This window comes from Mus musculus, chromosome 1, assembly GCF_000001635.26.
Source record: "Mus musculus strain C57BL/6J chromosome 1, GRCm38.p6 C57BL/6J".
Lineage (NCBI taxonomy): Eukaryota > Metazoa > Chordata > Mammalia > Rodentia > Muridae > Mus > Mus musculus.
The window spans coordinates 188344443-188357831 of NC_000067.6; the positions used below are offsets into that span (position 1 = coordinate 188344443).

The 13389-nt window shown below is 40.5% G+C and overlaps 1 protein-coding gene across 1 annotated transcript in view; it reads left to right on the forward strand.

Moving 5' to 3' along the window:
• Ush2a (usherin) overlaps window positions 1-13389 on the forward strand; it is a 702660-nt gene that overhangs the window by 81605 nt on the left and 607666 nt on the right. The window contains exons 4-5 of the mRNA NM_021408.3: window positions 6595-6658; window positions 12247-12541. Of these exons, the coding sequence (NP_067383.3) occupies window positions 6595-6658; window positions 12247-12541 (359 nt within the window). The remainder of the gene's footprint in view (window positions 1-6594; window positions 6659-12246; window positions 12542-13389) is intronic.

Below are 13389 nucleotides of genomic sequence, written 5' to 3' on the forward strand. Positions count from 1 at the left end.
TTCAGTCTTTTGAGAGCAGTGTCAAAGAATTGTTGTTGTTTGAAATGTTCATTAGAATTTTCCAGGGAAGTCTTGACTCCCGGGGGTGGGGTGGGGGGTTAACCTTACTCCCATCTCTTTCCTCTGCCTGTACATATTAATGTCATCATCTTTCTTGACTTGGCTTCAATGCTTCATGTCTCTCCATGAGTCTCTAGTTTATCACAAGTATCTAGTCTTAGTGATAGATTTATTTATAGACTTTAAATTTCACATGTGTGATATCAGGAACAATATCTCATCTTTCATTTCTGATTTTCATAATGTGAGTCTTTCCCCTTGTTCAATGTACAATTGTCAAACTTATAATTATTTCAAAGACCTCTTATCAAATACTAAAGCTTTAGAAGATCCCTGTTATATCATCTCCTAGGTTATGTATATTTTTTTTCCTAACTATTAAAATTATCTGTGACACTGCAATCTTAAGCAGTTGCTACTCAGTGATTTCAACCAACATCTGGAAAAGTCTTCTCTTACTAGGAGAACAGAAAATCCATCCAGGCCTCAAAGGAGGGACTCTTTAGGGTGTTGCAGACACATTAAATAATAGCAGGTATCTGAGAGTGTCTTTGCAAGCCTCCAGTCCCATGCTGATCCTTCTGGTGGCTCTCTAACTGAAGTTTATTCTGATTGTAGACTTTCTGTCGATCTTGTCTACAGGACTATAAGTTTCAGAGAATTGATTAGATGGAATTAATTCCATCCAGAAATAAATATTCTTACAAAGATTTATCCATTTAAAAACGAAGCCTCCATATATCACCTGAAATCTGGTTTATTTCCCAAGTTCTGAAGACATTGGCTTGGCAGTTGTTGGGAGTACAATCTATAAGCTCTACTTTCAGGACAGAAAGAATGTCCACTGTGACTCTGTGTCTTAGGCATTGTTCTATCACTGTTAAGAGACACCATGACCACAGCTACTTTTATAAGAAAAAAAGCCTTTAATTGAGGCTGGTTTATAGGATAAAAGGTCTAGACCATTGTCATCATAGAGAGAAGCATGGAAACACACAGGCAGACTAGGTGCTGGAGATGTAGCTGAGAGTTCTATACAACAAGTCCATATGTACCCCAACAAGACTATATCATCTCTCTCAAGTATTGCCACTTCCTGATGATTAAGTTTACACGTGTATGAACCTATGGGGGCCGTTCTTACTTATGTCACCACACTCAACCACTCCTGATGACATTTTGATATTTTTTATCCATATTTTGCAGTTTATACTCACAGATGCTGTTATGCTAGACTGATAATTTGATGTTTTATTTCAGGTTTTCTTTGCCATGATAAATAGACTAAAAATATCTAACTAACATGGATGCATTTATAGAAATTAAACTTTTATCTATTGAACTAGTATGCCAACTTTATATACTAATTATAGAGTCGCTTCACTGTCCATTTTCTGGAATTTTTCAAAATAGAAAAGTGTGCTGTCTAAGAAATAGAGGTAATTTATTGACTCCTTCTTCTCCTCCTCCTTCTTGTTTTTTCAAGACAGATTTTTTTAATGCTATTATTTAGCAACTTCCCAAACATATTCATGTGCGGGTATGTGAGCATTATTTTGTACATGCTTGTGTTGGGGTACAGGTGCTAACATATACAGAGGCTGAAGAGGACAGCAGTAGTTCTGATCTAAGACATTACTTTATTCCCTATGAGGTAGGGGCTTTCACTGAAACTTGAAGTGGGCTGACAGTCAATAGGCTCCTGGCTCTGCCCCTTACAGGTGCTTGTGGCCACACATGGTTGTGTCATGTCATACAGGCCCCCTGAACTGTTACTACTGAGCTCTCCTCAGTCCTAACACTGCTCTCACCCCCACTTGAATGTTTGATTATTTCTTCCAACCTCTCACTTGTAATGAAGATTTAGAAGATTTTCTTTCTGTCTTTATTTCCTCCTGAACAGCTCTGGGGTCTTTCTTGCATGAGTCATGTCTCTGCCCTTGATCAATTTATATAATTAGGACCTATTTTTCCCATATGGATATTTCTCAAAGAAAGAGTTCTTTATGGTATGTTTTTTCCCTATGAATATCTGTTAAAAATTGGCAATTAGCAGAGGGATTGTTAAAGTCTATCCCTGTGGTGGTGCCCTTGACCTCTTCGGTGACCTCCTCTCTCACGGTCATAATGCCTCTGCTTGAGAGGGATAATATATGTTCACTTTGTGTCTTTGCAAAACTTTCTCTAATTCTTTCACAAAATGCTCCACTATGAATTCTGAGGCACCGGCAATGACTGTCCTATCACAGACTCCAAGTGTAAAACTCAAATGATTTTTAAAGGTTATAAAACCCAGCCCTTTTATTTTATAGATGATAAAATAGATTTCATTGTCCCTTTGCAGCAGAGCTTGCCTTTAACTATTATTAAGATATAGGAAGTGAAGTCTAATTTATCAGCCTTGCTGGGGAAGCCTCCACTCCAATTCCCCTCTCTGCCTGCCACCTTTCCTCTTGGGTGACTACAGTAGCCTCCTCTTCCTCCTCTGTGTCTGAACGTGTTTCCCTGACTTACAAATCTCAACACCTTTGAAGGAACCTAAGATCCTGCCACTCACCTGCTCCCAACCCTCTAAAGGCCTCTCATTTCATTCAGAATAAAACCCAGATCCTTAAAACACGCTATAAAGCTCTTTAACAGTGCATAGATCCATCTTGTCAGCCAGTTACTAGTCTTGTTCAACCTTCTGAACACCTCCCCCTCCTTCACTAACTCTGAGTCAGAATGCTGGCTCCTGGTCATTCTTCTGGTATACATAGCGTTAGGAGCGTTTTTTACCCTTTGTTGCCCTCTTGGAACATACTACTCCAAGATGTCCAGACAAGTTAACCTCCCTCTCCATTGGTTCTACATTCTTAATGAAGTCTCCTTTGAACACACCACCCCAGAGTAACTTAGACCTGTTCTCACTTCTACTCTAAATTTTCTATTATCAACAGCACTCATTATGTTTATGTGTAATTCATGTTTATTATATCTATGTATCTATGTAAACTCAAGCTCTTATAAAAGCAAGAGTATTTTCTTGGCTATATCTTTTGTTTGAGTGGTGTATATTGGGCTGCAACAAAACTGACTGGTACACATTAGGTCCCAAATAAATATTTGTGGTTGAAAATAAATGAAACCAACCAGGCATTCAATACCACGTAAAGACTCTGACAAGATCCAGGCATCTGCTTATTTAGGTCATGTCTCAGCAGCAGCATACTGTTCCACTGCACGGAGGATCGCCCACTGTGTCTGTTACTCTTCTGTTGCTGTGATGAAGCACGTGGATCACAGCTAATTTATAAACAAAACTGTTTATTTTGGGGTGTGCTCTCAGAGGGAGAAGAGTCTGTCATGGCAGGGAGGTACAGCTTCAAGTGGAAGGAGCCAGAAGCTGAGAGAAAACATCTCAGCAGCAAACAGGAAGTAAAAAGCAAGAACAGGAAGTAGGGTCAGGCTTTAAAAGCTCACAGCCTGTTCCCAATGATGTACTTCCTCTAGCAAGCTCCGACTTCTAAAGGTGTCATTATCTCCTCAAACAGTATCACAGACTTTGGGCCAAGTGTTCAAGTGTACTGGCCTATGGAGGAAACAAGTCTTGTGGACAACTTGTTATAGAAATTAGCATTAGTTCTCTTTGTTAACTTTGCTAACTTGCATGGTTTTATCAATTTCATGTGGCTGCATTAGCAGTGTGGGTGACTTCGACAATAAAAGTTTGTTTTCTTTGAGGGACCCTGTAAGAACAATACCAAGTTTATGCAGGGCTCTGTTAGATTTGAAAACCAGGAAAAGGCTTCCTTGAGTCTTTCTTGTGCTTGCTCATGGTTTCAGCTCTGCCTTATCTGTGTCCTCCTGACTGACATACTTTTTGTCCTGTGTGTCTGGATTGTTTCCGCATGTTATAAATGGCCTTCTCCTTCAACATGAGCCTTCTTTAGTGACTGCTTCACCTGATTCCATCTGCAAAAGACACATGTAAGTACAGTGACATTTTCAAATGTGAGGAGTTATATCTTTCTGGGAACACAACTCTGTCCAGAACAAAGCCCTTGCTGATGGAGAACCAGGCTTTGACTGTAAAAACTGTACTGTGATAACATCAGTAAGCAAATTGCCCAAGGGAACAAAGGGAACATTTTATGTGCTTCTAGAGAGGACTTCAGTGAGTTAGTTCAGTCATCATTTCGACATCTTGCTTTCTCCTTCCCAACATACAGTTCATTGGCCTCAAGCACACAGTCAATTCCTTGGTGTCTTTCATCCTCGTAGTTTATCATTTCTTCTGTGATCCACTTTCCTGTGCCCCTACCCACATGTACGGACCATCTCTGTTCTTCTGTGCAGGAACCTTCACTTTATTGTCCCTTTGGTTAGATGTACTCTTTTCATCAGTGCCATCAGTGCTAGATACTGCCAATCACATGGCACTTGAAGATAATGAATTGTGCAGTTGACTTGCATGTATGTGTCTGAACATAGTGACCATGAAAATACATCATGGAGAGGCTACAACTGTCAGTCACCCTTCTTGCCCATTCCCATGGAAACTGATGCACATCTTCATCCCTCTTCCTAAATTTATATCATCTTCCTCACTCCCTGCATCCCCTTTCTTTGACTTCCTTCATCATTGAATAATTGACCAGCTGACTGGAACATGGCTATGAGCTGTGGATAGGCCGGATGATAAGAGAAGTAATACTTTCTCTTTCTGAGAAAGATTATTTAATATATTTCTATTTTCATAGGACAGACAGAGAAGTGTATAGGTATCTTTAACAGAGTAAAAGGAACACACCAAAGCCTGTGGCACTGTGGTAGCCTCAGGGTATTTCCCAGAGGACACCAAAGCTGAGCCCAGGGTTGGGTGAGAAAGGAATGGCAGAAATAAAGGTGATATCAAGCATACAGTCTAAGTGTTGAGAGTGCTGGCCAGTTAACGAACATTCAAAGTTTAATCCTGAGGCTGTGGTATGAATATGGAGGATATTGTGTGAAGAGCTGTGTAGGGGAGGGCATGAGTAAAAGAATGGCTAGGAGATAATCCATGTTCCCTTTTTTGGAAGATAGTGTGACCTCTTTCCTCTGAAATAAAATTGATACTATGAGAAATGATGTCCTCAGTTAATTTCACCTCCCTCTCAAATATCATACAACCAATGCAACTTAGAGGGACCCACATGCATCCCTCCTACTTTCCTTTATCTTGAAATCTAGAATATTCTTCCTTTTGCCATTCTGTTATAGTCTACTTTTCTATTGCGATTTTAAAGATCATGGCCAAAAACAGCTTTAAAAGGTTATCTCAGTTGATCAATTAAAAATCTGTATCTTCCTGAGTAAATGTTCCTTCCCTCTCCTCTCCTCTCCTCCCCTCCCCCTCCCCTCCTCTCCCCTCCCCCCTCCCCTCCCCTCCCATCCCCTTCCCCCTCCCCTCCCCTCCCATCCCCTTCCCTTTCCTCCCCTCCCCTCCCATCCCCTTCCTTCCCCTTCCCTCCCTTTCCTTCCCCTTCCCTCCCTTTCCTTCCCCTTCTCTCTCCTCTCGTCCCCTCCCTTCCCTCCCCCCCCCCAGCCTTCTTGGTTTTCTTATTCCCCCTTGATCAGGCCGCTCCTTCCTTGTGCCTTTGCTGCGTTTTTCAGGCTGGCTGCCCCAAGTAAGAGAGCTAGGGTTGCAGGTGCAGGCCACAGGCCACGGCCTGAAGCTTTTACTGTGGTTCCTGAACAAGGATCTAACGCAGCTTGTTGGGAATCCCTGGCAGGCTTTTACTTGAGCTATTTCCCCCTCCCTTCGTTTTCTATCCCTGCCTTGTGGTTCTAACTCTTTTGGTTTTTTCTGCTCTCACAAATCCTAAGTGTTCAGTAAATAAACAAATAGTTGTGTGTCTGTGAAGGCTGATATATACCTAAGGTTGGAAGGGACCTGTGGTGGTGCTGTGGTCTTTGAACCTGATAATCTTCGAAGAATCCTTAGGGAATGATGATAGTGAGACTGAGTTTGCATTCTGGTGTAATATGTGGGTGACACAATATCCATGCGCAGCGGGTCTTACATCCACCTGTGGTGGCTTTGTCCTTTTTTTTTTTAATTTTCTGGATGAGCTTTTGTTTTAGTCAGAATCCACATTCTGCACATCTGTAGTTTAAACTTACATGGGTGAGATGGAAGAACAGAAGGTTTTCTACTGGCAGAACAAATATTCTGAAAATTGCTGTTGAAAGCAGATGACAACCAAACTTAAGGCTCAGGAAGTAATACATTTATAGGTTTGTAAATGAGAGAGAAACTCAAGAAAGTGCAGCTATTTGTTGGGGTCTGGAAGTAATCTGCTCAAGGATTCATGTTGTCTTCACAGTCTTGCTATAGAGATAAATATGATTACTGTTAACAGTGAAGACTTAGAAAACAAATTCAAATCTTCAAGAATTTGAGGGGCGCCAAAGGGAACATAGTTTAAAGGTTTGTAGTTTTAAAAGAATAAATGATGAACAACCTGCATGCTGCCTGGATTCTGGGGTTTCTTATCTGTACATATTTTTCAGGTTCAGAGCAGTTTGTTGGAAGAATGCAAGATTTTCGATTGTACAATGTGTCACTTACAAACAGGTAAGTGGACACCATCTAATAATGCCAGGGACATACTAGATTAAGGTCAATTCACTTAAAGCACCATGGAGGCTGTACCATCTTTTCATCTTCATAGCAATTGGTGAACATAACCTGATTTATATTTGGACATGTTTACTTTGGCCTAACTTACATCCATTCACTACTATTTTTCTGTCAGTAACTCTGTATAATATGGGGTGCTCAAAATTATCCATGAAAATTTTCTCTAAGAAAATTCATTTTGTCAACACTACCTAGATTGGAATGTGTTATTTCAAAAATTCTATACAAAGTAGATGCTAATACCTAAAACTTGACTTCAAATTCTTTTAGAAATTATGAGTGTTGCAGAGTACAAAACTAGAAGGCAATTAGTTTGACACAAGAGAGTCTCAAGGGATGAGGACTTTAGATGGATCCAACATCTGAAGAGTTGCTGTGCATTTTTCCATTTCTGTTTTACAAAACACCATACAGACTGTGAGGACTACTCACCAAGCATTTTCTCAACTAGAGAGTTGGACAAACATCCATCGTAGGGTTTCTGACAGACAAACTGCTTCTGTCTTACGGTCATGATTCCACTGGAGACGAATTCTGAAGAATCCCAGCTTAGTATCTGGTTGAGAAAATATGGGTTGGATGGTAATTCCTGATTGTCAGCTTGACTACATGTGGGATTTATCAAAACCCAAATGGGTTTTGAGAGAGGTTTTCTTAATTAAATCATTTAAATAAAAAACAAACAAACAAACAAACAAACAAATACTTCTAATCCAGATCATTTGAGGTGGGAGAATCACCTTCAGTCTAGAAGCTTCCATAAAGAACATGGATGGAGAAATGTTGCCCTCTTTTCCTGCTTGCTTTCAATAGCAAGCCCATTCCCTCACTGACATTCAAGCCTATTTTGGGGGTATTCCAGCATATTCTGAAGACCAGCTGGGACATCCAGCCTCATGGATTGAACAATTACTGGATTCTTAGATGGTCCACTCATAGATAGCCATTGTTGGACAAGCTGAACAAAAAAGAATACATATATTATAAATTATATATATATATATATATATATATATATATATATATTATTATACATATATAGTACATGTTACATTATTACATATATAATAATTACATTATAATTATTACATATATAATATATTATAAATTATTACATATAATATATATTCATGTTATTATATATTATATATAGAGAGACAGAGCTCATAGAATGAATATATATATATATATGTATATATATATATATATATGTATATATATATATATATATATACAGGAACATTGCTTATAAAATGAATAATATATAATGATAATACATAATTTCTGTTCCTCTAGAATACACTGACTAATACAGATTTTTTTGGCAAGACTACTTGGTGTAGTGTGAGAGTCACCCAGTTAGTGCTGGTCTGAAAGGCATGAGGAGGTTGTGGAGAACAGTTAAGGATTGATCTTGTGTGAAGGGTTGGAGTGCATGAAGAGAGCCCAGAAGAGGCTACTGGTGAAAGGGAAACCCAGTTTTAGCAAGAAGCCCTGATGTTTTGGATATGTCAGCCACTCATGAGATAAATGCCAAGGACAGCAGTGAGTGGGGAGCACATCCAGCCCGAGCCTAGGAGACAAGCTCTCTGTGGCAGACAACAGAGCCCCAAGAGCTTGTCTTATCCAAGTGCTGTGGAGGAGCCCAGAAGATCATGAGTGTATCCCAGACCCTGGACATGGACTTATTCACATTGTTGAAGGCTGCTTTTGTTTTATTTGGATTGTGGTTTTTCTCAGGCTCTTTCTCCTTGAAGTAAGAGAATATTAAAATTAAGTTTGATTTTGACAGGAGCCCACAGTTGAGAAATTTTGAGCTTTAAAATGAGATTTTTGGGTACTTAAGAGAATGGATATTTAAGAGATTGAACCTTTAATATTTTTAATTTGTAAAGACTGTGGGACCTTTCAAGTTATTTGTGTGTGTGTGTGTGTGTGTGTGTGTGTGTGTGTGTGTGTAATTTGAAGTGGGAAGACCCATATTTTTTTTTTAAGTTTTTGCATTTTATTTACAAGAATACACTCTAGCTGTCTTCAGACATACCAGAAGAGGGCATCGGATCCCATTAAAGATGGTTGTGAGCCACTATGTGGTTGCTGGGAATTGAACTCAGGACCTCTGGAAGAGCAGTCAGTGCTCTTAATCTTTGAGCAATATCTCCAGCGCATTAATTGTGTTTTTAATGCTAGATCTTGAGGATTAATAACAAAAGAAAGGTTAAGACTTAATAGTACTGTATTTGTGAGTCAAGGTGACAAGTGGACAGTTGTTCTGGGTAGACTTAAGTCAACTTGATATAAGCTGACTTGAGTGAGGACAAGGGAGCCTCAACTGACAAAATGCTTCCATAATATCTGGCTATAGGCAAGCTTGTAGGGCATTTTCTTAATTGGTGATAGATGTGGGAGGGCCCAGCTCACTGTGGGAAGGACCACCCCTCAGCAGATGGTCTTGGGTTCTGTAAGGAAGCAGGCTGAACAAGCTATGCAGAACAAGCTAAGCAGCACCCCTCTGTGGTCTCTGTGTCAGCTCCTGCATCTAGGTTTCTGCCAAGTTTGGGTTCATGTCCTGACTTTCTTTGATGATGAACAGTAAGTAGCATGGAAGTTTAAGCTTAAAAAAGTCTTTCCTTTCCAAGTTGATCTGCTGTTTATTATACCATGGCATTTTATTAGAGCAGAAGTAACCCTAAGTAAGAGAGTGTGTTTGTATGCATGACTTCATCTTATTTATTTCTTTAACATTTATTCATTTATTTGTGCGTGTGCATGTGTGTTGGTATGCAGGAAGCTGTGTACAGAAGTCAATGGTAAACCTTAGGTGCCTGCTATTTTCTTTGACCTTGTTCTGAGGCAGGGTCTCTCTAGTTTCAGCCACTATCCAGCCTACTCCAGACTAGTTTGTCTATGGCCTCTAGGAATTCTTTTGTCTCTTCTATCTCTGAATGTGAGTGGTAGAATCACAGATGTGAACAACTAGACTGTGCCTGGCCTGTGCATGAGCTCAAGGTCTGAGTTCAGATCACCATGCATTTGCTGAGTGTCTGGCTGCTGGGACATTGACTTGCGTCTCATTGGCTGTTTTCAAGGGATGTTTTTCTCATATATTTTCAAGAAAGACAGAGACTGGTGTGTTAATTTCTATGTCTGGACTTGCTCTCACAAATTTGGGAAGCATCTCAGTTGAATGATGCTACAGCCTGATTATTCAACCCATAGTCAGTTTAACCATCCTTGTTTATCAGTCTGAGGAATCAGGGATGCCTAGACAGGGATGCTTTACCATGGAGTGGGGAGGAAAGAGGATGCCCCCTAACAACCATCATTCACAACTCCTTTGCCTATGCCTATTATGCGGAAGAGTAATGTCGTTACATTTCTTTGGAATGAAGTTGTTTTTTTCTAGCCAGAGCAAAGATTCCATACCAGTTATTGGCTTTGGAACACATTCAATAGCTGATGTCAATTGAAAATCATCAGTTAGATTTAGAATGGCCACTTCAGGTCCCTGAGTGAAAGAAAATGCTGCCCACCTCCACCATCACCTCACCCACCGGAGGCTGACAGTATGTCTGCTTCCTCTTGTCCGACTTGGACTATTGGTGTTGACTGTCTGGAAGACTGTGCTGGGAAGGATGGGGGAGAGAATGACCTGTGGTGCTCTAGAGCAGGCATATTTTTCTTAATGGAAAAAATTAAATAGAGATGCCTGCCCCTGGCATTCTTGCCTGGCTATTGGCAGCTCGCTTATGGTCTGAAGCCATTGAAACATTTCAGGAAGCCAGAGTCTATGAGTCACAGGAAACCATTGACAAATGGCCTTGGCCTCAGTCCCTTTACCCAAATGAGAAGCCTATAAAATGATACATACTTTCTTATGCTTTCCCCTGGATGAACTGGAGATGTCATCTTAAATCTCATTATTTTCAATATATTGCTGTTCATTCACAGTGCAATTCAGTTTAAAATCTAAATATATGACACCTTTCTACATTATCCCAAATAGGAACAGAGACATTGAATTCAAGTCAAATCCCTTAATAGAGAGCAAGGTCTTGTGTGTGCTGCTGCCCTTCCTCTTCCTCTCCTCCTCCCTTTTCTTCCAAGTCCTGGGAGTTGAACCCAGAACCTCACAGGCAGGCAAGAGGCAAGTGCTGGTCTCTGACATATGCCACCAGCCTTTTTTTAAATTTTATTTTATTTTTCATTCTGAGACATGATCTCGGTAAGCTGGCCAGCTATCCTAGAATATACTTTGTAGCTCAGGAAGGTCTTAAATTGGAACTTGTCATGAGAACATGAAGAAGCCCTGGAATTACAGGCATGCCCCACTAGGCTTGCCTCGTCGTTGTTGATGTAAAACATTCACACTTTAGGGTCATTGAGATGGCTCAGATGGCAAAAGGCTCTGCAAGCCTGATGACATGAGTTCTGTCCCTGGTAGCCAGAGTGGAAGGAGAAGATTGCTCTAGAAAGTTGTATACTGACCTGCACATTCCTGTTGTCACTCACACACACACATACACACACACACACACACACACACACACACGCACAGACACAATACACACACACTCATACACTCACACACTCACACATATACATACAATCACACACACACATAATACACAAACTTGCACATATACACACTTGCGTGCACATACACACTCACATACACATACACTCACACACAATCATACCCACTCAAACATACACACATGCACACAATCACACACACAGACACACACTTGTACCTACACACATATACATACACACAGACACAGACACACACTGAAACATACACACACAGACACATACACACATACCTGCACACAGGCACACTCACACACACATACACAGATAAGCACACACACTCATCTTTTAATAGTTAAAACCAAAACCAAACTATTTTTAGAGTACATTTGTCTTAGCTTCATTCCTGTTGCTGTGACAGAATCATCTCACAAAAGCAGCCTCATGGGTGTGTTTAGGCTCACAATTCAGGGTATCATTCAGCACGATGGAAAAGTGAAAGCTGAAGGAGCTTGAAGCAAGTGGTCACATTGCATCCGTGGTGGAAATGCAAGGGGCATGGGAATGCTTGCTTGTAAGAACTCGGTTTGTTTTTCTCTACTTTGTATGATCCAGGATATTTTCAAAGGACGGCATCTTGACCACAGTTAGCATGGGTCTCCCACATCAGTCAGTGTGATCAAGACAATCCCTCACAGACTTTCACAGTGGGTGATGTTAGTATGGACAATCTCTCACAGGCATGCCAGGAGCTTGGCCTCCGAGGTGATGCTAGATTCTATCAACTTGACGATCAAAACTAACCATCACAGAACTTTAGGATACTGAATATATTTATTTGTCTAAAATGAGTTTTATTTTATGTCCCATTGAAAAATTTATCAAAGTTAAACAATCACCCTCCAAATAAGGGAAGAATGCTATTAGCTCTTAGGAGTTCTGCCACTGTGAGGTTGTGTGTCCTAACCTTCTTCTCTGGACCATTTCAGGGAGATTCTAGAGGTCTTTTCTGGAGATTTTCCTCACTTGCACATCCAGCCACATTGCCGATGTCCAGGTAGCCACCCCCGTGTCCACCCCTCCGTTCAGCAGTACTGCATTCCCAATGGTGCAGGAGACACGCCCGAGCATCGAATGTCACGGCTGAATCCCGAAGCCCACCCTCTCTCCTTCATCAATGATGACGACGTTGCTACTTCATGGATCTCTCATGTGTTTACAAACATTACGCAGCTCTATGAAGGAGTGGCTATTTCTATAGACTTAGAAAATGGACAGTACCAGGTAACCAGGGACGGCCGGGCGGGTGTACATGCTCTAGCTGCTGCAGTCAAATGACTGCAGAGTTCATGATCTCAAGGAAAAGAAGTGTGCTCTCTCACAGTCCTGAAGTCTCAAAATGTGCAATCATGGTGTTGGCAGGAATGCACTTCCTCCAGAGACTCTGGCAGGGAAGAGTTTTGCTTGCCTCTTTCAGCTTCTGCTGATCTCTGTTAATTCATGGGCCTCTAACTCCAGATTCTGCCTCCGTTTACACAGAGCCCCCATCCATGTTTCTCAGACTGTGTTAACTCCCCCCCCCCTCTTCTCTTTAAATGGACTGATCTCATTTTAAGATCCTAGCTTTATTAGATCTGTAATGGCTATTTCTAAGAAGGTCACATTCAGAGGTGCCTGTATTCACTTCTTGGACATAGTCACTAGGATGCACAGTTTAACCTATTAGATAGCAAAACCTAGAGTTGTTATGAAGGAAATCACAATATTTAAAACTGATACTCCATGTTTAATGTTCAGTGATTGATATTAAAACAGAATTTATGAAATGCTTGGACATTCTTTTATTAAGAATATACATCAACAGAGCAGGTGCTTATTCATGTGTGCTTTATGAGAGTCATTTCTTTGTTTGTATCTTTAAAAGAAACATAATTTGTTTGTTGTAATTTACAAAATCATTGAGAATAGGAAGAAATATGTAATTATAGAATGTGTTGCCTTGATTGTAGATCTGGTGTTTCAGGATGTTCCTTGAGCTGTCCATCACAATAATTAAGAGGAAGTGAGCCTCCTCAATATTCAAACACAATGTCTTGGCTTCCTACCTTGTATTCAGTTTCACCACCCCTGAC